This window comes from Lepisma saccharinum, chromosome 16 (genome assembly GCF_977018435.1).
Source record: "Lepisma saccharinum chromosome 16, izLepSacc3.1, whole genome shotgun sequence".
Taxonomy (NCBI): domain Eukaryota; kingdom Metazoa; phylum Arthropoda; class Insecta; order Zygentoma; family Lepismatidae; genus Lepisma; species Lepisma saccharinum.
Window position 1 is genome coordinate 65,367,300 of NC_139244.1, and position 24,945 is coordinate 65,392,244.

The 24,945-nt window shown below is 39.2% G+C and overlaps 1 protein-coding gene across 1 annotated transcript; it reads left to right on the forward strand.

Annotated features, from left to right (window-relative positions):
- Positions 1–831: 831 nt before the first annotated feature.
- On the forward strand, positions 832–2,181 carry LOC146000612 (uncharacterized). The gene has a single exon (XM_083138368.1). The coding sequence runs from the start codon at positions 832–834 to the stop codon at positions 2,179–2,181; it is 1,350 nt and encodes a 449-aa protein (XP_082994494.1).
- Positions 2,182–24,945: the final 22,764 nt, after the last annotated feature.

Here is a 24,945-nt window from a genome sequence, read left to right on the forward strand (position 1 = left end):
GAAAATGTGGATTTTGGAAGTGGAGATGAACACGGGGGTTCATTTTGTTTTAGTGAAATTGAAGAGTGTAGTGAAAGTGAGGAAGAGGTGGCTGTGGCAGGAAAAATATAAAAGTTTGAGAAATGGAAATGAAATGCAAAGATGTGTGTGATCAAATTTATTAGGTGAGTTTCTAATTATCTTTCAAGTAAACTGCATATGTGCGTACTTATTACTATACTTCCACTTCAATATATAAAATTTTCACGTAAATTGCTTGGATAGTTTTCACAATATTTGACATCTTGTCTTGCTGTGCAACCTTCACGGGAGATAGCCAAATTTAAATGGTATTTCATGGAAAAAAAAAAAAGGCATTTAAATGGTATGCGGATGGGTTAACTCAGGGTCAACTATATATACACAATTACTTTTCCACATAATCGGCCTGGCGATCAACACACATTTGCCATCAAGAGACCAGTTTCTTCATGTCGTCACTGTAGAATTGTTGATCATGACAATGGAGCCACAGCCTTACTTCTGTTTGCACTTCATCATTAGAATCAAAATTAGCTCTTGACTCATCCCCTCCTTTTCACAGAGGAGGAGAGGAAGAACCTAAAAGTTCATGACCCAGATATCCCTGCAGTCTATGGCATCCCAAAAACCCACAAACATCGAACCCCCCTCCGTATAATAGTCGCCACCTTCAAACATCCAGGAAACCGACTCACAAAATGGCTACAACGGAAGATCAGTGAACACAGCCACCATCTGAAGTACTGTGTCTGAAACAGCCAGGAAATAAAGGAAATGACCAATGGATACATGGGATCAGACAGCATATAAATGGCCATCATAGACGTCCAGGAAATGTACCCGTCCATAACAAGAAGCCTTGCCGTAAGTGAAACCAGGAAGTGGCTATTATCTAACACAAAAACCCCGTATGAAACTGAACTAATCATTTCCCTCCTGGAAGTTTGCCTGGAAACCTCTGCCCTTCAGTTCGAAGGCCAATTATTCTATCAAGAGGAAGGCCTAGTCATGGGAAACCATCTATCCGCTATCCTCTCCAACATAGTTATGAATGCAATAGAATCCAATATCTTGTCCTCACCCATCCTCTCCGGAATTGGCTACAGACAGTATGCTGACGACTCCATCCTCCTTTACAAAAACCCTGAGCAATTACAAGAAGCTGTACGATTGCTTAATTTGGCTCACCCAAGCATTCACTTCATACCAGAGGAAGAAAAAGACAACACACTAAACTACCTAGATCTCTCCATAAGCAGGAAAAATGGCAAATTCAAGACCAATAAATTCAGAAAACCCAACTCCGGAATGCAATACATCCACAAACTTTCTAGTCACTCTGCATGGCAAAAAAACATCTGGCTCAACTTCTTCCAATGGGCCATCAACCTCACCTCGGAACCCGAAGACCTACAAACTGAATTTGAGCATATCATCTCCATTGGCATCAGCAATGGGTACAGCCGACAGGAACTCCTCGAACTCCTGGACACTAACAAAAGAAGAAAAATGAACCAACCACACTTCCAGCAAGAAAAGATGGAAGGAAAATGGATCGGCCTCCCCCGACATCCTGACCTAACCAAAAAAATCCAAAAAGTCCTTTCCAGACACAGTTTCAAGATAGCAGACCAGCCCCCTCCTTCCATAGCCTCCCACCTAACCCATTTCAAACGTTATTACACCGACCCCAATGCAAGAAGTGGTGTCTATATGGTCACCTGCGCATGTGGAGGCAAGTATGTAGGGATGACAAAGCGTCGGCTTGATGAAAGGCTCAAGGAGCATGATGCTGACCACAGACTTGGGAGGAGAAGAACAGGCCTTTCTTGCCACCTCATAGATGAAAACCACAGCATAGGCTCTTCAAAAATAATCATGCAAGCAAAATCCCCACCCAACCTGCTCTTCTCCAGTAACAAGCACCCACCCAACCTACCCCTCCCCTGCAACAAGCACCCACACAACCTGTTCCTCACCTGTGACAAGAAACCAAGCACAGACCCCAAACTTTCACAAAAATGCCCGCATGCGCACGCGAACAAACACCGTTCAGTGAAAGCAGACGACAAAATCTGGAACTGCCTTGTGCAGCGCCAAAATCTCGAAGCGCTGCAACAGAAGGAAGCTCTACACCCGCACGAGAACAACAAAAAGTGAAAGGGTTGCATCAACTAGCACCGCCACAAGTGCAAGCGGAAGAAGAAGGAACCAAGCCAGCCACAGAAAGACAGTTCATGCCTGACGAAGCCACCAGATGAGTGGGGAAATCGATCGCTGAAAAAACTTAAGCAGAAAATTGAATATTAAGTTTATCAGAGTTAATTTCCTCTCAAGTGTTCCTTAAGCTTTGGAAACAGATGATAATCTGACAGAGCCAGATCGGGACTTTATGGTGGATGATTTGTAACTGAAACCAAGATGCACATACTGAATCACTTCAGTTGTGATTGCTCTGGGTGTGAGGTCGAGCATTTTTGTTCTGAAGGAGAGATTGCTCCATGTGTGGATGAACTGTACAAAGTGAATGCAAGCTCTGCCTGGGTCATGCGATGGTTCTCTTGTAATTATTTCATTGATATGATTCGGATGACCTTCATCTGTTATAGGTGAAATAAATAAATAAATCAGTTACAGTACACGGCCTTCCACCCCCATTCTTTGTCACACACATTGAGAGTTCCTTGGCTGTGATTTTCATTACAAGCAGGAAAAACCCAATGCCATACAGTGCTGATGTCTACACATTCATCCCCATAAAAAGCCTTCATTCTTCAATGAATGTCAATTGGGGTCACATTTTCTGCAGTTAGATACTCTTATCACCACATGCTGCTTCAGATGCACTGACATAGTATATTTGCATACTGCCATTTTCCTTGCTATAGTTCAACACCCCCTGGCGATAGAAGTTTGAAACCTGCTGTGGAGAAGCGGGAAAGCCTGATGAGCAGAATGCATGGTTGCTCAAAATCCAAAATACTTTTACACCGTAACAAAATAATAGGAAGCATTATTTTCAGCATGCCCTCATACATTTTGAAATATTACCACATTATAAATAAGTATTAACATTATACTTATCACAGTTTTAGGGCACAAATTTGCTCCATATAGATATAAAAGATGCTAAATAAATAACACGAGCACCACTTTGCAAATGAAATTGGTTCACCGACGTGCCTTAACATACGTCTGCATATGTTACCTACTCATAAACAGTAAACAGTAAGCGGGACCTCCATCCTGTGCACCCTTTTGGCCCACCTCCTAATGTTTGTATGTGGTCCCTAGTACCTAATATTAAACCAGGTTGCAATTGGGAAACTTATTCTTAGATGATGTGGGTTTATTTTTTAGATTAAGAATAATAAAAATGTTACCTACTCATAGATTACATGGGCTTAAATTTACAGGCTAAGTAGACAATGTAAACTACAGAATGTCTAACCTAACAAGCAAAAGTTGCACATGAGAGCAGGTTAGGCATTTACATTCTGAGCCTCTCTCTAGAAATAATTCATGCTGCTCCTTATATGTATTGCGAAACTGATGGAACTGATTTCGGTCAATAGTAAGTGACAAGTGGTCACTAAAAAATTGTCATACAAATTGAATTTTAACATGAAATAAACACAAAATAATAAGCTTGATGCTTGTGTATAAGGATAAATAAGAATACAAGTCACAGTATGCTTTCAATGGAATAAACTTCACACCCATCGTAATAAGCCCAGTATTTGAGTACTAATAATTACAACTTCAGTAACTTGCTCTACTTTGAAGATGTAGTCTTAGATATGTATTTAATTTGCATTGCTGATTGATATTGTGCGCATTTGAAAACTTGTGCTTGTCAAAAGAAGGGAATTATGTAGATGTTCTATAAATTGATGTGTTTGAAATGTTATTTTCACGCACTATAACGCAGTTTGAAATATGTTATAGAAAACCTCTCTCCTTAATTGTCCCTTGCTGTCTAGGGTGTCATGCTTTGGTCTCCGGCTACGAGATGCACGCAGGTTCGAGTCTCCTGGGGGAAGCGTATCATCTTTCCTCTTTATATTTAGGCCTATGTATGGGACCGGTGACCATCCACCATTGTGAGGAAATTGGGGAGCTACAACCTACAACAACGACTGGTGGTTCACCGTGCTGACCACTCGTCCCCCGTAACTGGTTGAATGATCTCCCACCTCTGGTGGGAGTGAGGCTGTCTGTCGGTAGGTATGCACTGGCCCTTGCAGGCTGTTATGCCACGGGTTATTAGTTGTCCTTAAATATATGTACAGAGGTGCGTGCCATTTTATTATTGAATTAGTTTTGTTACTGGTATCCAAAAGTAATAATAATACAAGGGATCCACTATAAAGTTACAAATATTCCCTGAAGAATGTGATTGGTTCATTCACCTTCTTAATGTACGTAAAGGATTGCAATGGATTATTTTTATTTTTTTTATTATTCAAAGGCAACTTTAAAAAACAACTATGGGAGTCGTGGTGGTCTAGTCGCTATGGCCTTGTCTCTGCATAAAGTGGCTCACCCAACCTCAAATCAATGGGTACCTGAGGGGTATCTCTAAAATGGCCGAGATCGAGAATATCCACATCCAGATGCCTTCATGACATGGTGCTATATACATGGGGAACTTTACCTTTTTTCATTTAAACAAATGCTTAACAAAACCATGGCATATGATCTATATATTTTTATTTATGCAAATAACAAAATGGTGGGATTTTGCACTAAATTACAGGCTGTTTATAAATATATCAGAGTGGTATCTGAAATCACCTCAACAACATCCACAAGTGCTTTGACAACTCTACAGTAGTTTCTAGTGTTCTCTGTACCCTGTGTCACCTTCCGTTTGTTACTCTTCCAATAACAGTCACAACAGAAGGACAATCTTTTTTAAAATTGAAACTTACGATGAACTGGAAGTGGAAGCTAGTGTTGAGTAGTTTGATTCAGGGCAAATTTAGCATATTCATATTCTCACTGCTGAACATTAAAGAGCAAGATCTAATGATGTTGTCAAGTAAAAGTGTCATTCGCAGCCCAGAAATCATTTTTATGTTTAGAGGTGATGAGTAAGTATTTGTATTTTCTTTTGAATATGCAAATGTCAAAGAAAGAAAAGTTATAATCTAAATTCACAGATAGAGTTTCGATTTGTATAATTATTAATGTAAGCAGTGCCAGATCTACAAGCTGCAAAACCCCGCAGTGTGGGGAGACCCAGAGACAAGTAAGCCTTTGGGTTGCCCTCAGCCATTGACATAGTAGAGGGTTCGTATGTGAATATGTAAGAAATTAACTTAGTTACTCAGGGGTACAGAAACAAATAAAATATATACAGGTAAAGGTAAAGTCAGTGCCGGATCTACAAGCTGCAAAACCCCGCAGTGCGGAGACAATTAAGCCTTTAGGGGGCCCTCAGCTATTAACATAGTAGAGGGTTTGTATATGTGTATGTAAAAGATAAACTTAGTTACAGAAACTAATACAATATACATGCATTGTCTCACTGGGGTAGTCCGCAGTTTCCACCGTTCAATGGGCATCGCTTTGTGCCATGTTGCTGTGTTCCACATAGAGCTTTACTCCGTTGAATAAAAATCTGTATAAAATCGGTTTCGCAACATGAATTGGCAATTATAATGTATTTTAAAAACCGATGCGAAGAGTTTAAAAAAAAGACCAATATTGTATTTGTAGGACTACCCAATACCAAGAAAACGTTGTTTCGCAAAATTGAAAATAACGGGTTTTTAACAAATTTTAAAAATCTGAAAATTAAGTATTGTGTTTAAAACCTTTCTGTTTGCACCATACTAAAATTTCATCACGATCGGACCAACCGTTTTATATTTAATTAGTTGCAAAGAGAGTGATCGTTTGCACAACTTGAAACAAGCGGCATACTCGAAAAAAAAATGATTAGCATAGATTAATACAGAATTGTAAGAGCTAAATTTTGATGTAACTCGTTTTTAAATAGGTCTAATGCTTAATTTTTAATTAGGGTCCAAACTCGAGTATCTATAATTTTTAATCCGACAGTAGAATGAAGCTAGAATTTCACGAGAAATGCAGAGGTGAAGGTTTCTTCAACCTATCTTTAATCAGGAAAAGGTTCCGACTGCATGACTGTAACAAATTTGTCGTTTTCCAGGTGTGAGAAAGCAATGTCATATATATATATATCACATCACCCCCTTTCCAATTAAAAATTTTGAGTTGAATTCAATATGGCGGACGTCCGCTTGGAACACACCAATGTGGTTCCCCCTAATCCTAACCTGATTTTATTATGACCAATAGTACCCAGCGTAACCCCTTTACTATTTATAAGGGATGTTGTGGGACTTTTGGATCGCCCTCTCGGCCCTTATAGGTCACTTTGGCAACATGAGATCAAGAATTACACACACATACATTATATATAATGTTGTAATCCCGTCTTACCTGGGATCTGAGGTCACAGGGATGTTTCAATTATACATTTTAGGTAGAGCTTAATTGTATCTGTTAGCTGAACCTGCTCCGATTAAGAGGGAAGAGATATGGAAGGTTGAATTTAAAGGTTATTTACGCTTGTTCATACCTGGTAGGTGAGTGATGTTCTTGTCCAGATGCTTCTTGCAGACCGAATGGTGACTGATGCCAAGGTTCTATCCTGCGACCCTTGGCTCACAAATCCGAGCAATCCCGCGCGACACGCTACATGCTAGGCAGCCGTAACTTCGTGTTCCGTCGTCGTAGTTCTGTAGTTGTAATGTGTTGTAGTGTGTCCAAGTGTAATCAGAGACTAATGTTCCAAAATGAGCGTCGAGTGAGAGTCAAATGAGCGTTCGATGATAAAAGTAATCCAAATGAGAGCGAGTTCGGGGAGTGAGCTCCCTTTTATAATCTTAGGCTTCGAAAGGTTGTTAAACCTTTCGAACACGCTAGAGCTTGTTTAGATCCACACGTTTGCCTTTCAGTCATTGTTTTCACGGAAGTTACAAAGTTAGCGCATTCTTGGGATCGCCCTCTGGTCGGACAATTCCAGGAAATAAACAAGCGTAAATATTACCATGACGAGGATTTCTCGTATTTGTAATCTCCATATCTCTACATTCCCATTGTTAAGTTAATCGACCCTGTTATATTTAAAAATTTTCATTTATTAAAAATTCCAAAACTGTAGAATACCAATACACAAAACAATTCACCAAAAAAAAAATATGGATATCATCAGAAGAGTCATAGCACCAAACACCGTTGAAAAAAAAATAAAAACACGTAGAAAAACAATTAAAACTGTAGGTCACAGCCTCTTGTGTACTCAAAGAGTAGGAGCAACAATAAACGAAGTCTTGAGGCATATAAAAAAAATAATCGTATAGGTTTTACACTTAACTAGTTTTGAATTAAACATGACAACACGATAACAGCTGGAAAAACACAGGTCAGCACACAGTGAAAGAACGTCGCACAACACACGTGGGTTTGTTGACTGTTTGCGGAGTTCAAAGTACACACTGAATAACACACACAAGGTTGGGCGGAGCATGGAGCTAACATCACCATGGCAACACCGTAGACTGCACGTCGCCATAGGCGGAGTGTATTCTGTAGCAGACGATAAAACACAAAACAAAGACTCTTATCTCACACAGGGCGTGAAAATGTAAATCCACTAAAATATGTGTCAGCACCCGTGGTCACAACCCTGGCGCTGTATACGACATATTTGTTTACTATATATGTGAGCCTGACGTTATTTGATGGAGGCCGAACTTTGGAGCACACTTGCGGCCGAAGAAAGGAATCATGCCACGTGATGGCAGGTAAACAATGTCATCACGCACTGAGTGGGAGGGGCTTTGCCGATGTAGGTCGCCGTGACGTCATTTGAATGGCAGTCTGGAACTCAAGCTTACGACGTCGTTGCAGCAGGAGACTTCCTGAGGAAAACGCTCCAGTTCTGCAGCGCGGTCGGGAAGATGGGAAAATCAGCCAATCGGTCCAGACAGAAGTGGGTCCTTCGGTGCTGGAAGTCCACAAGATCGTCATCCGTTCACTTCGATGAGCCAAGATCTCTCTCTCGGAAGCACAGGCAGGAGGTCGTCATGATGAGTGATCCGGCAGCAATCGTGGCGATGAGAATGAAACAAGCGCAAAAAAGGAAAAATTAGGAAAATGTAAAAGGTAGTGGAGCAGAGTTATAATAAATGATGGCGGGTGATAAAGTCGACAGAAAAAGGACTTTCAGATGAAACTGGGGAATAATGTTGAGGGGGGGGAGGTAGTATCTGATCGCAGTGACGGCGATATATATACTTATATGACGCAGAGTTTTTAAGAGGACCTGTTTATGAATGACAGGTTTACATAAAGAAAGTTCGCCGGGGGGCAATGGGGGGGAATAGGTGGAATAGCCGGAATAGGGGCCGGGGGCGGCGGTGGCTTCACTTGAGGTGCCGGAAGTCGACGTCCTTTCGGAAAAGTGGTGGTACATTGATTTGGAGTATTTATTTGTTTCGTACCAGAGGAGAAAGGGGCCGGGAGAAGAGGGGGTGGTGGGGGAATAACTGTTGTCTCCGGGGCATGCGAAATTGATTGTAAAGCAATCGGGGCACTGATAGAAGGTTTCTTTAATCGTTTTTGGGGTGTTGTGACACGTGATTTGGGGGAACAACTGCAAGATATAATTAATAATACCAATAAAATAAGTATGCCGAGAAGAGCTATCACGATGGATGCGATAATAGCATAATGAGCGGGAGACATCTTGTGGTAGGAGTCTGAAATGAGAAAAGAAAGGGGAGTTCAGCGATAATAGAATGATCTAAGTGATTACGAGACATTTCCGTCTGTAATATGTGTAAATGTCGTATATAAAAATAATTGCAAGAATTTTACGTGTATTGTGGGCAAAGGATTAAGCGCCTTCGATTCGCTGCTAACCAAAAAAAAAATTGAAAAATAAGTGAAAAAAGAATAAGTAATAGATTTATATGAAAGTTCATGGAAAAAGAGAGTAGGTTTTAATTTCATGGGATATGAGCTATACCATGTTGTATGCTATCAATAATTGAACTATAAAATTAAAGGAGAGAGTGGGAACATTTGCCTATATTTATTATATGTTTTGTTAACATATTTAGTGCATTGCAGCTTTCAAAGAAGCAGTTCGCGTTACACCTGAGCGTAAATAAAAAAATTGCTATGGCCAAAAGCCAAAAGTTCAGCAAGTTCTACGCAGTTCATTTGTTCTTTAAATCGTTCATCTTGTTCTATCTTAGGTCCTCCTTTCTTTATTTCTTTGTACTCTTTTTTTTTCCATTTGAGCGTATATGTACCAGCAAATGGGAAAAAAAATATTTGCTAGTTAGAAGCATAAACGCGCTAAGTACTTATTAGTCAAATCAGCTAAGTGATATGTTCTGACTATTACTATGCGTATAATCGCAAATTATAAAATAACATTAAAATATCAGTAGAAATTAATTATTAGGCAAGAGATTTATTATAAATGTTCCGACGATTGAGATAGCATTCTGTAATCCTGGTCTTGTTAAAAATAAAAAGGAGTTCGTTCTGATGCTGAAGTGCAGTTCGAGCACGGGAAGTGAAGAAGGGGGGGGTAAGCGTGGGAAAATGCTGGATCATGGGATGTTAGCATGTGCAATGTACGTAGCGAGGAGGCTAAAGTGAGTGATAACGGAGTGGAATGTTAATGAATGTTAGTGGGGTTTTTATGGCACTAGTCGTAGCGGGCTTTGAGCCTAGAAACCGTAATTGTGTCGGTTTTTTGTTTGCTTCTTCCGTCGATGAAAGTAACTTCATAGGAATTCTCGTTAACTTTTCGAAGAATAGTTCCTTTGTACTTATAGGAGGACGCAAAAGCTTTTGACACGCCAGGAATCTAGAATCCACACATGTTGGCCTGATGAGTACTGTATTTGCCTAGAAGTGCGGTCTGTGTACTGTTTCTGTTGTTCGAAACGTTTGTGTAAGTTGTCGTGAGCGGTCTTACGTATGGATGTCAGGAGTTCAAGTCTCTGTGCGTTCGTCTGGGAGATATTGTCAGGGTTCGAAGGAAGGACTGCGTCTGCTAGGATCCTTGGGTTGTAGCCAAACAAAGTAAAATACGGGCTCTGGAGTGATCCAGAATGGATTGTAATGTTGTGGCTGAACGTCGCACTAGCTAAATAGTCACACCACGAAACCTTCTTCTCCAACACAAAAACTCTCATGACTTTCTTTAAATAGCTAAATGAACTCTCAACTAGCCCATTCGTGAAATGTGCACAAGTGTCTACATATTTTAGTTGTATGCCTGTAATATTAGCTAACTCCCGTAAAATTAAACTTGAATTGGGTGTTGAGCGATCTAAATAAATCGTTTCCGGGAGGCCATGGACTAGAAAGACTTTCTCAACTAAAGCTGTTGCTATGTTTTGTGCATCATGATTAGCCAAAGGAGCTGTAATGACGTATCTAGTACAACTATCAACTACTGATAGAAAATATTTGTATTTGTGCGTTTTAGAAGAGACTAAAGGTCCACAAACGTCAATATGAATTCGCTGGAAAGGAATTTGGGCTGGTTGAAATGTTTGTAAGGTATGTGGTTTAGAACCTTGTGGTTTCTTTGAGATCTGGCAAGGGATGCAATGTCGAACCTTATCGTATACAAATTTCTTCATATTAGGGAAAAAGTAGCGCATAAGCATTAAATTATATGACTTTTGTGCGCCTTGGTGACTTCCATTCATTTTATGTGCATGAATAAGATCGAAAACTTGATTTCTTAATGCATGGGGGATACAAAGTCTATCCCGATAACCAGTTTTGATTTTATTAGTCCTGTATAAGACGCCATTTTTGAGTACAAGAATAGGAAAGATTTTCTAGCTTAGGATTACTAGCTTGATCTTTGTTTTCTAAAACGTCAATAATGTCTCTTAAATAGGGGTATTTACGTTGTTCTGAGCTAATATCAAAATCTTCTGCTTGTGCATGAAATACTTGATGAAAGAACAGGGCATCATCATCATTTTTCTTGGCAGGATTAGTCTTTTCAATAGGGTTGTGTATGGGAATGACAGGTAACTGAGGGTTTACTGTAGCATTGGGAAGGACTACTGCATGCTGAGCCATAAGGGAAGCAGATGGGGTAAAAAAGTACAGGCTTAGGGGTGTTAGGTGTGGTAGTGGTAAGTTTCAAATTGATATAAGTTTTTGATCGTGGACTTAACTGAATTGTGTTTGAAAGGGTAGCTTTCCCCGTATACACATTTGCATTTTCAATTTGGTTGAATATGTCATGCGACACCTGGTGAATTTTGTACTTTGACCTCAAAATACTGTAATTTGGAGTACGTCCTAAATGATGAAGAGTTATTGTATTGTCTTTTAACGACATCTCGCACCTCTGTGTTCGCAAAAAGTCATTTCCTAAAAGGGGAGGGACATTTGTTGAATCTATAATTCTAAACGGGTGCGAATATTTATGCTTTCCAATTATGATAGGAAGAACTAGAATTTCAGACACACTCAGTTTTGATCCGGACACACCTTGGATTGTGGACTTTACCTTGTAGGTTTTTCTTTCAGAAGGAAGGAGGTGGGAGGGGTAAATTGATATTTGGGAACCCACGTCAATAAGTAAATCTACTTGTTTCCCTTGTATTGCTACTATTGATATAATATAAGCCATTTCTCTCAATGAACTTTATCTAGTCTACTATTATCTTCGATTTCGTTCCTGCAAGTCGAAGATGATTTTAGTTTAAACTATTATCTCTTTGTGGTTTGTAAAAGCAGTTGTCGCTCACGTGATTATAGCGACCACAGAACGTACAGGCCGATGTATTTGCATCGTCGCGATTACCCATATTTCGAGTCTGATCTCGACATTGAAACCAATTATTATTATTACCCCTAAATTGGCCTCGAGAGTTCGATCTAATTTTTCCTCTTGGATTAGCCTTATAATTACCCCTGTAGGAAGGGGAGTTATTATTCCCCTTGTTGTGAACTCTATTCCCTCTATCATGTGTGCTCTGATTAGCATTTTTCGCGAATTCCAGAACATTTGAGCAGAAATTAAAAAGGGAGGCTGTGTTCATTTGTTCGTGTGAATGTAAGCAGAGGTTCCAAGTTGGGACGAAAGCTTATTTACATCGTCACCAGAGGCAGTATTGGGAGCGTGTTCCACGTTGGACACAGCTGGTGGCGCCATGCTGCGAGGAATTTCAGAACTTGGTCGAGAAACCAGGACAGGCTCTGAAGCGGAAAACTGAGAAGGGAAATTGTGTCCTTGATACATTGTGTGGGAGGGAATGATGGGAGCGGGAGTTGATTGCAGACTTTGGACTTGATGAGCGGGTGGTGGTGGGAGAAAGGATGGACTCTGGTTATATGCTACAAACTGCTGATTCGGGTTCTGCGGATTACTTGGGAGTGGGGAGTAGACCTGTGCATGAGAACAGTTGTGAAGTGGCATCTGGGTCAATGTCTGATGCAAGCTTGCTTGCGCTATTGCTTGGTCAATTTCAAACTTCTCCTCCATCATACGGGAATTAATCAATAATTGTTGGCGTTCGAAATTTTGTAGGTGGGCTATTAATTCCTCTGTTTTGGCAAAGTGCTTATTAGATAAACAGCCAATGTATTTGGCTCGCAGTCCCGTGATTATATAGGATAGAGTTTGTTCTTCAGTGGCGTTCGGGAAGTATTGCTGGACTAATGCCTTCTTAGCAATAACATAGGTGTGAATTGGCTCTGTAACTATTTGTTTTCTGGCTAAGACTATTTGCACGGGCTCCGCTGATAAATACGAGCCTCTAAACAAAGTACTTAGTTCATTTTTGATGTGTGTATATGTCAGGTCTGCAAAGTTAGGTCGTTTCTGTATATCATGAAAATAAGTCAAAGCGGTGCCTGTCAAAAATGAAGGCAAAATCTCTTTACGCTTAGCTTCCGACCATCCCGCGGCATGTGCTACATTTTGAAACTTGAGGAAAAAGGGGTCAACGTGCTTGGGGTCGTTCCCGCTAAAAGGCGCTGGATATAACGCAGTTGGGATTGGGGTGGCCATGTTAGTGGTGGAAATTTCTACAGTAACGTTATCAGGGTTATTAGTATTGTTAGAGGTAGTAGGGACGTTAGCTGGAGTGCTTGCTAAGGGTTGGTGTCGGATTTTGCTGGGTGTTTCTAGTCCTAGTACAAATTGAGGGTAGTTTCTGTTAGCAGATCTTAACCGTGTTAGTGGAGGGGAGGGGACTGGGGATAAAGTTTGTGAATTTACTGGTTCCGCCGTAATTGCAGTAGCTAACTCTATGATTTGGTCGAGGGAGGAATCTAGGTGTTCGTGCAATGCTATCTGTGACGTATTCATAGACTAAAGTTCGTCGTGCTGACCAAAGAACAAATGAAAGTATGGGTATGCAGTTATTTATTCCATTAATATATCGTCTGTCAAATAAATATAAGCAATTGTTCTCATTCCTGTGTGAATGATGCTTAAATACGTACTGAATGAAAATTATGCAGAAGAACTAGATTTTATGGGGGGGACTCGGAACAAAAAGAAAAGAAGGGTTGTATTCCATAGGGTAATATACAAAATTGTCACTGGGTCTGACGCATCTTAAGCGTACTGTGGGAGTATGAAATTGTAACTACTAAAAATTTACTTTCAAAAATGCTCCCAAAGTGGGAGGGGGGAAGACGAATTTAATTTAAAGCAATTTGTACAGAAGGGTACTCAATCGCAAAAAGGGCCTGAAGCACTTCCACCATGTTGTAATCCCGTTTTACCTGGGATCTGAGGTCACAGGGATGTTTCAATTATACATTTTAGGTAGAGCTTAATTGTATCTGTTAGCTGAACCTGCTCCGATTAAGAGGGAAGAGATATGGAAGGTTGAATTTAAAGGTTATTTACGCTTGTTCATACCTGGTAGGTGAGTGATGTTCTTGTCCAGATGCTTCTTGCAGACCGAATGGTGACTGATGCCAAGGTTCTATCCTGCGACCCTTGGCTCACAAATCCGAGCAATCCCGCGTGACTCGCTACATGCTAGGCAGCCGTAACTTCGTGTTCCGTCGTCGTAGTTCTGTAGTTGTAATGTGTTGTAGTGTGTCCAAGTGTAATCAGAGACTAATGTTCCAAAATGAGCGTCGAGTGAGAGTCAAATGAGCGTTCGATGATAAAAGTAATCCAAATGAGAGCGAGTTCGGGGAGTGAGCTCCCTTTTATAATCTTAGGCTTCGAAAGGTTGTTAAACCTTTCGAACACGCTAGAGCTTGTTTAGATCCACACGTTTGCCTTTCAGTCATTGTTTTCACGGAAGTTACAAAGTTAGCGCATTCTTGGGATCGCCCGCTGGTCGGACAATTCCAGGAAATAAACAAGCGTAAATATTACCATGATGAGGATTTCTCGTATTCGTAATCTCCATATCTCTACAATATATATACATTGTGTCCGAGAAAAAATATACCAATAAAGAATTTAAATAACTCAACAATCGTTAACGACAGAATTGTCAAATAACGTTTATTTTGAAGAGAAAATCATAGAATTTTTTTTAACCAAAGAACAAGAAAAAATTTTACTTTAGTAGATCTCAATGTGTGCTCCTTTGGTGGCGCGACAAACATCAAGGCGGTACTCAACCTTCATCCAAGTGTTCTTCAACATTTGATGAGTGATGGAGCCACATGCATGAATAATTCTTTCATTGATCATTGAGATCATTTACCACAGGTGTTTGGTAAACCATAGTCTTCACATAACCCCAAAGGAAAAAGTCCAAAGGATTCAAGTCTGGTGACCGTGGTGGCTATTTAATGGGTCCACCCCTCCCAATCCAATTACCAGCGAAATTGTTATTAAGGAAGTTAGTAACACAACGGGCATAATGTGGGGGGGGGGGGCATCCTGCTGAAACATGTACCCATGAGGTATACGAGGTACAGCATACTGTTGCAACATTTGCAGGTAACTTGCACCTGTAACTGTAGCTTCCTCAAAGAAAAAGGGCCCAATTACGGAATCTCGTGTCAAACCACACCACACACTCAACTTGGGGCTGTCGCGTTCATGTTCAACAACTGCATGCGGATTCTGCTCACCCCATATTCTACAGTTAAGCCTATGGACTTTTCCGGAAATGTGGAAGGTAGCCTCATCTGAAAATGTTACACGTGTCAGGAATTCAATGTCATCATCAATGACTTCACTAGGATAATCAAACCTAGTGGGTTTATCACTGCACTTTAGTTTCTGAACAAGCTGTAATTTGTAGGCTCTAAGCCTTAACCTTTTATGTACGATATTATGCACAATAGAACGTGGAATTTGAAGTTGAGAACTAGCACGTCTCACAGATTTACGCGGGCTTCTCTGGAAAGCTTCCTGAACTGCAACCACTTTATCCTCGCTCACACGCTTCCGACCACTACCTTTCTTCCTCAACAAAGACCCTGTTTCCAGCAATTGTTTATACCATTTAACAATGTAATGACATTCTGGTGTTTCCTGTTGCCGGAATCTTCTTTGTACCATTACAGGAGACTTCAATTCTGCAAACCAAAAGCAGCACTCAACTTTCTGACAAAACAGTAAATGGTGCCATTGTACAGCCTACTCATGAACAAAGCAGCACATGCGCTTAATTATGTTACGATTTTTTCCCTTCTGGTGGTAAAAAAAAATCCTTTCTTCCCTCTTCCAAATAAACGTTATTTGACATTTCTATCGTTAACGATTGTTGAGTTATTTAAATTCTTTATTGGTATATTTTTTCTCGGACACACTGTATATATGTCCTGAAATTTAAAATTAACTGGTACAATTAATGTGCAACAAAGTAAAAATGACTTCATTTATAAAATAAGAAAGTCAAACTAGCTGCACCAAATGGAGCAAATGACTACCATTTTAAGATTTGTTGATATTGAAACCAATTGTGTGGAAGAAGCACCGTCATAGCTAGATATTTTTGCACTCTAGGCAGGATTGTGGTTTACCTCTCCCCCCTTCCCCCTGTCTACCAAGCACTGACATTTTATGTGCGTGCTTGAATATTTTCTTCTTATGCCATGGTTTGTGATATTTACACCCTTCAAATTTTAAAATGAGGAAATGAAGAATATCTCATTAACAATAATATAGGTTATATTTAAATATTCATAGTTTGCGTTTCTAATTTTTTTTAAAGTTTAGCATATTTAAGGATATTTCTGCTATGTCGTAGTGCCTGAAAATATCTTTAAAAGTGTACTACTCTGTCAACTGTAAATATTAATTTTGTCAGTATTTTTTTTATTATTATTTAAATATGATAATCTGCTGATATATAATTATGCATGCATGCATCGTAACTTGTTCCTCATTGAGATTTCAAATTTAACAAAAAGGATGGGAGCCTTGGATTCTAATCTCGTCCAGGGCCTCGCGATATGTTGCAACACCACTGGTGATAAAATGAGATGGATGAAGGGACAATCACAAAAACAAGTTCCACAGAGGATTATACTGACCATAGGTTCAGAGGCCAGAGCCTCGTTAGTCTGCAGCAATGCAGTCCAGGCTGTACTATGTGGAAGTGAGGTTGACATTTGGTGTCTTAAGAAAAGATCACCCCTTACACCCCTGCATGTGCAACGAGATAGATGTCGTATCATACCCTTAGGTATGGGGGATCTTTTAGGAATGTAGCTTACTAATCATCATTCATCCTTGATGATAAAGCACTCTCTGCTCGTGGTGAGCTTGGTGGTAAGGTGCTAGAGGTACTAAATTTACACACTTAAATGGCAACACATGACATTTGAGTTTAACGCCCCTAAAGACTGGATCAGCATGGGTAATGTAAGGGTATACCTGTCTCTGTACTCCAACTGAAGATCTGCTGGGAGAGGTTATGCTTGTGACTGTACGTAGAGTCTGACTTGCGACTCGCGTTAACACACACTCCCTAGAACCTCCTCTCTCTATTCAATCGTAACTTGTTCCTCAATAACTGAATTAGAACTGACCCCAAACACTCTGCCTCCCAGACATTTATTGCAATTCAATTTACTAAACAAATGCACAGTCAGGACTGTAGCCTCTTCCTGGATTTCGTCCGTTTACATGTTTATACCGCTGATGACCAGGAAGAGCTTCAGTGCTGTCTGACACTGCATACCTGTGATGTTTCTGAATATTTCCTGATTGGAAAACGATGGTTGAATGACTGGAAGTTGGAGTTCGTTGTCCATAATAATTAAAAGATACTACGGATTGTTACGATGTCCCTCTCTGGAAAAGAATTCCCTTTTGAATTCGTCTTTATGTCTGATCCAATCTTATAGGGGTACCATTAATTATAAAATAAGAAACCAAAATAAAAATAAAATACCCAAAACATGAAAATAATAAAGTAAAAACCATGAACCCATCCAAAGTGAATATCCTATAAACCCACTAACACACAAGAACATATAACACAACGCATTATATCTGCTGAATAAGTGAGTGGATCAGCGTGACATAACATAACACATGCATTTGTTGATGTAGAGACCTGACGTTACATGGCGTCGGCCGTCAAAACACACACATTTAATTTGTCATTTCAGAGCGTGACCAGCCTCTTGTGACACAAAATGTGTTTGTCTACATGAGACAGTCATTGCACCGTTTGAAGGTAAGAGACTCAAAATTACATAATAAATTTGTGTTAACATTGAATGATAGATAACTAATATCCTTCCTTCACCGTAAATAATGTGGAGCACTGAATAAGAAATAAATTGAAGCACTTGTATAAATACATAATTCGTTGCACCTGTGTTGCTAGTAATTTTTGGTTACTAGGGCCAACACGTATGCCGAATATTGCGAACTGAGTTTATCGAACATAAATGTAATCGTAGCACGTATGTATATAGTTTTCCTGTATTATTATCGATGAATCACCGTCTTTATTTTTATATTAACAATATATATTTACTTATTCAAGTCCATCCTTTGATATGAAATATATAACATATGAATTAATAATTCACGTAGAAATAATATTTAAGCATCGCAATTGTTACACCTTTTGTCCATGCATATCAATGTTGTCTTTATCTTCTATTAAAATTGTTCGTTGATAATTCCATAAACATGCATTGAACACATGGTGAGAGTGAAATGTCCAACATTGTTGACCTCGATGTCGTTCACCCAAAGTACGATGAACAAATGAATCGTAACATTGTCCATTTAGGATAAACATCCTTTAGTCCAGACACGATGTTCAGCTCTGATTGACTATACTTCGTAGAATTTTACTGTACCTGAGAGTACAGTACCACTACGTGTCTGCCACACTGTACTTGTGTGGAATGTACTGATGAAAGTCAGACAACCCGGATTGTACATTTCCTTCTGTCTGTCACTGTATGCACACTGAATGAACATCTTCCCTGTAGAGTTCTGCTGTCTGCATTTCTCGTACTTGCACTTTGGGAAGGGACAATTTGGGAAAGTTCCAACTTAAGGGTAGAAAAGTGATTTCTTCTGGCAATGAGAATTGTTCTGCACTGGAATATTGATAAATACACTTTTGCTGCTGAGTGTATCATGTAACGACCAATGGAATGTGTGGTCGTATGTGTCCTCGGAATGGGAGAACTATGTTCCTGGAGGAATAATCTCTATGTGTACGGCTTGTTTTTGAGACGAACTTCGTGAGGTGGATCAATCATTTTAGCCCTTTGATGAAAAAACTGGAACATTTGGTGTGAAAACTTCTTGTACTGCTAACACTTCGTTGGGCGATTCTTCTTTTGAGGTTTTGTGAAGAAGAATAGATGTAAGTTCGTACAGTTGTACATGACATGGAAGTGTGTCAAGTAATATGTATATTAGGAATGTAGCATGACACTTTAGTGGAGGAATCATGTAGTTTACCCTCTGGAACATGTCGTTGTTTGTAAAAAATTTTACTGCTGGACTTGTAAATTCTAGTGGTTCCTGTTTCGACATTTTCCTCTCGGGTTTGGGAATGCCGAATCGTTTCCCTTGCGGCTGACACTGGCTGTTCTCTGGCCGACAGCTGATAAATTTCGAATTTGAGACAGGTTTAAGGTAATATTAGCGTAGATTTAAGAGAGGAAAATTTTTCCGGGAAAGGATTATTTTGATCCAATCTTTTTGGTACAACACTCAAGAATAATATTTTGCCACTCATGATTTAAAAAATGCCATTATCAATTGAAATATACTTAAACTAGTAATAAACTCTTATATTATACCAATTAAAATAAATATGACTAAAATGCTAATTCCTAGTGGTAAAAAAAAAAGAGGTAAAGTGCTCCCCTGTGCTTAGCACCATGCCATGAAGGTGTATAGGGGGTGTGGGGGTAACACTTACTTGATCCGGTCATGAGTGGGGGTGATGTGATCAGCATCATGCCCCTGACCGCCTTTACCCCTCAGGTACTCATGTTATTTGACGCTGGGTTGGCGCCGGGACCGCTTCCAACGTTAGAAAAGTTCCCGGATTTGAACCGGCCGGGGATCGAACCCGGGACCTTGAGCATGGTAGTCAGATGCGTTACCGACTGAGCCACTGAGGCCACCTAATTCCTAGTGGAATCCGTCATTCAATATTGGAGTTGTTAATTTCTCTTGGCTATTGATTGGTATGGTCCCTAATACACATATAAAATAATTCCTAATGAAGATTTAGATCTTGTTACATGTGTATATTCTGTAACTTTGGACAGGGTAGCAGGGAAAATTTTTCTCTGATATTCTGTGAAATTCATATGGAGCCGTCAAAGGCATTATGCAACACCAAGTGTGATAGTTTGAAAAAATAATTATTTTTGTCTCCACATTGTAAGATTCACTAAAATTTGAGAATTGTGAGTGTGTGTGATGGAGGGAGCTCCTTCTCTTTCCTCTTTCTGTTCACTCCCCTGTCTGTCTTCCATTTACAAGAGCCATTCACGCAATTAATAAAATCGTTATGGAACACTTCCTTTGCACATACTTGGGCAAAGAAAACAAATCTGAACTTCTGAAACCAAAATAATAATGAAAGTTGAGCCTGAAGGGAGTGATTTTATTGTCAGCTGTACCTGTGAAAAGCTGAAGTCACATTACAGAAGGTAAAATGACTCTGTGGAATACTTTTCTTCACTGCTGTAAAATTTCTTCCCAATGAACTTCCATAGTATTCCTGTATTCATGCAGTCACATGGTGGATCACATTTGGACATTTTTAATCATTCGCGAAACAATGGTTATTTGTCTTAACAATAAATATAAGTGGTGAAAGAAGGATGCCACTTTTTTTTTTACTTAAAATTCTGATGGGACCTCGAGGCAAAATTTTCAAAACCGTAATGTGCTCTAAAATCAAATTACAGTTCAAAATTGAAAAAAATGAAATGTGTATACCATAAACAGTAATAATTACATAAAGTTATGACATTGTAGTTTCGATTTCTACTTACTTCGTTGCTATTTGAAAGAAAAAAGTAGAAATCGAAACTGCAATGTCGTAACTTTATGTAATTATTACTTATTACTGTTAAGTGAACAGGGAGGGGCAACTTGAAGGACTGGCAAATTATGGAAGTTGCTTCTGACTTTGGGTTTATTTTCTTATGATGAGAGTTGCAATTCTTTTTTGCATTTTTTTACTGACCTGGAAGATTTATTTTTGTTGAAAATTTTGGTTTATATATCAAGACTGGCAATCCGTTGACATGTTCCTTGGTATTTTTTGGTTATTTTTATGCATCCTTCTTGAAGAATGACAGAAGCTGTACTTATACCGCGTTTGGTAGAACCTGTCCCGTTTCCCGCGCTAGGGAGCGCTCGACAGTTTCGGTGCCAATGAGAAACGAGGCAAAAATCGTCTGCTGGTCAGCGAGGAGCGAATGGAAGCCAGAAGAGAGGCGCTTACGTAGGTGCTGTTCCGACGTTGCGCATTTTAATTGGCTGCCTGGCTTTGACTTTCCCCAGCACGGAGAGAAGCCAGCGATCGCCTAGCGTGGGAACCGGGACAGGTTGTAACAAACACGGTATAATACTATTCTTGCCAGACATGTCACCATTCGTGGCAGCTACGTGAGTCAAAGCAGCGGTATAGCAAGGTAACCCACTTTGAAATACCGCTACAGTGTCATCCTCACAATACAAACATCTGGCCTACAAACTAACTGATAATGCATGTGTGTTCTGTTTTCTATTATATGATTGATGGCTGTGTGTATACCTAGACCTATCTGTAGTGATGATGTGATGAGCAGCGGTGTTCAGCATACTTTGCTGAGGTTCCACTGTTGTAGGTCTGACACACGAAATCTATCTGATGAATCTATCTTCTGAACAGAATGCATAACTGCATCTGTCAGAAGCTTATATCTAGAAAAAGAAGGATTGAGTCCATCCTGGGAAATCTTTCTGCAACTCAGAAATATTTTCCATTGACAAGAGAGCTCCTGGGCAAACGGTGAAAGACCTTTATTGAAAATGTATGCTGTCTCATTGAGAACAGTTATGTGCCAGTCACCTTCTGCAGTAAACAAATTGCTGTGGTGGGGTTAAATCCCTGAGACGACAATGGAAACATCAGGACAGCTGCCACCAACTGCCTGTACATATCCAGAATTCTCCTCAAGGAACAGCAGGGTATGTTGTTGGTCCCATGTGGAGACAACAACATAAAATAATGGAGTTATCTCCACAAATACTTCTTCCAAATCTCGTAACTTGTATCCAGGAAACCAACACCTGGGACACATACTTCACCTGTGAGTCTCCAATAACTACACATGATATAGGAAGAGGAGGCTGTTTCTGCAGAAGAGAAGATTATCAACTATTCATCATGACCTTTTTTTTTCTCAGTAGGTAACAAAAGCCATGTAATCAGGAAGCTATCAACAACTACTAATTATCAACTTACTTTATGTTTTCAATGTTATGTAAAGGTCCTAAACCTAAAAACTGTCAAGTATTAACTTATTTTATAGTTTTAAGTTTTCTATAAAGGACCTAGAACTAATAAAGAAGGGGAAAGGGCCCAGACATTAACTTACCATTCAAGAAAGTCAATAAAAAGTCAAGAAATTATGCTTGTGGTCAAGAATTTTTTCCTATCACAATGACTGATTTAATAATAATAGTATAGGGTTTCATAATAGGTAAAGGTATATAGCACCCTGTCCTGTGTATATAGCACTGTGCCATGAAGGCCTTATACTGCCCCTGCATACAACAAAGGCGCCATTGTGCTATGTTAGGGTTTGTTTAGATATTATGGTCACTAATAGGGGGATTATATATTAATGCCACTGTTTACGGAAATACCAAACAAAGTCCTGTTACTTCCATCCTTTCTCTTTTTTTCTGTCATTCAGCCACACCACAAGTGGAACTACATCTTCTCGAAACAGGTAACGAATTACGTGCTTCCATCTGTGTGACATTTAGGCACTCACTTGCTTTGAGGCTAGCTGCTATCCTAGAATAAATCTCGGGCTTGGTGACTCGCATGGGCTTCAATGCCTTTTAGATTGGTACAGTGGAAAATGAACCTAACTGCCACTAACTTGTTTGTTTTTGTACACATGGCACACTTGTTTCCTTGCACACACAAAGGTTTCTTTCTTTAAAACTGAACACACCGAAAGGGGGCATCTGTACAGGATGGAAGAAGGTATAACAGGTACATAACCTGTAAAGTAACAAATGTATGATGTGTACAAACACTCAATATTGTTTATTATTTTGAATAGATACTAGTATTTATTCAATATTTTCAATTTATACAATATTTTATTTGTTTTTTAAAGGATCATTAGTTCCTACTTTATTCTTGATTTTTGGATGGGGATATCAACCAAAGCGAGTACAGGCAGGCGAATACAGGGTTCCCACACACCTGGAAAACCTGGAAATCTCGGGGAAAATCACTTAATTGATTAATGAGTCACATTGAAGTACATCTGAAGGGTTAGAATATGCTCCTACCTGTTGATTTTCTTCACACAAGCTGCTTGAAGACATAGGCTTGTAACATATATTTATTTTCCATTACAGATTAATTTATATTGTGTCCATTTGTAAATTTCTGTTTCTCAAAAGTGTGAAAATATTTGCCACCTCATTCTCGTTCTCTCTCTTGCCGAGAAAAAGTCATCTAAACTCTGCTTCGAATCTGACACAGCCGTCTCACACATTGCCATTACTGTAAGGGCTGGACCCTCTGCTGTGCCGTACCTGTAATGTTGTATTAAGTGTTCGGCACATTCTTCTCGCATGTGCTGATTTTAATATCCTCAGACAAAGTTTCAACGATTTATCATCCATCCATGTTGAGAGATGATGACAGTGTTTTACTAAATGTTTTTATCTTTTTTGGGAAGAGCGGGCCTTTTACACTGTTTCGGAGGAAGTTTTGAGACTATCCTTGCCATTTTTAAAGTTTGTGTTTCTCCTGTGGAAGTCCCTTCACAACTTGCATTTTTAACCTTTCTCCAAGGTTTCATTACACCCTTTTTAAAAATATTTTAAGTTTATGGTTTTTAGATAAAGGGACTTTCCCCGTATATTTAGAAGGGTGCAAAATGGCCACAAAGGCCGATGCACCCAAAAATTTTAAATCAATGAATCAGCTAGTCCAACTCATCTCTAATAATAATAATAATAATAATAACAAGGTGGTGATGATATGGCTATAAGGGGAAATGGAGGCTATTGTAAAAAAGAAAATAATAGTACACTGTGTATTGACTACTCTGGAAATGAATTGAAGATTCTGGAAAACTCCTGAAAAATACATTTCAAGTTCACATGGGAACCCTGGTGTACTTATTTTTCTTGCGCAAAAAGATGAGAATGACAACACGAGCTCCACATATAGTTATACTGGCTGCGAGTTCAGATGTCAGAGCCTCTAGTCTGCCAAATGAAATTCAGGGTACATTAATACAGTAATTCTTAATTCATTTTTGTGTGTGATAATTTGGCATGGAATAACCCATATGAATGTACATAAAATTTGTTTTAATGAAGATTTATTAATATAAGGAGTAAAAAAAGCCACTAATTTTATTTTATAGCCTTTTAGAACATACTTGAAGCTTCAATTTGAAAAAAAAAAATAGTTGGCATGATTACTGGAGTGCCTGTTCGTGACAATTCAATTTTAATAACGCCAGATGTTGATACAAAAAAATCAACTTTATTTACAATACAAAACTTTTTCTGACTCTCAGTTCAAGGGAATCTTGGTGACAAGTTTTATGGTAGATACATATATCTATGAAATTTAGAATAAAAAACGAAGTAATATATCGATTTCTCTCTCAGATTAACTCTTTCTGTTAAGCACTGCAGGGCAATGATCGATCTGTGCAAAATTCTGAAACTTTAGCCTCCTGTTTCTCAGTAACTATGAGGTGTAGAGAAGAAAAAGTTTGCCTTGGTAGTATTAAAAAATGCACAAAGTTTCATGAAAATCTGAATCGGTTGTAGCATTTTGAATTTTTTTCTGGGTGATTTAATGTGTAACCAGTCAAATTTAATTATATGTGTTTCTGGTAAAGAAGAGAATATTAAATATTAAGAAACTGCAAAGTATTTATTTATAAAATATGTTTTCAGTCTGCAATATTGAATTTGGAAACAAGTGGGAAAAGTGGTAGGGTACTAGGTACCATTGTGCACAGGTGGATGTAGATATTTTTTTTTCCGGGAGGGGCAGGCATAACACTGGGAGTATAATGTGCACATCTTAAGTCCCAGGACACCAATTTTTCTCTCAAACGGATGCAGTAATGGCAAATTCAACTTCACCTGGGTACATTGGGGTAAGGGACCCATGTGTGAGGGTGCTATTGGGACGACCGCCA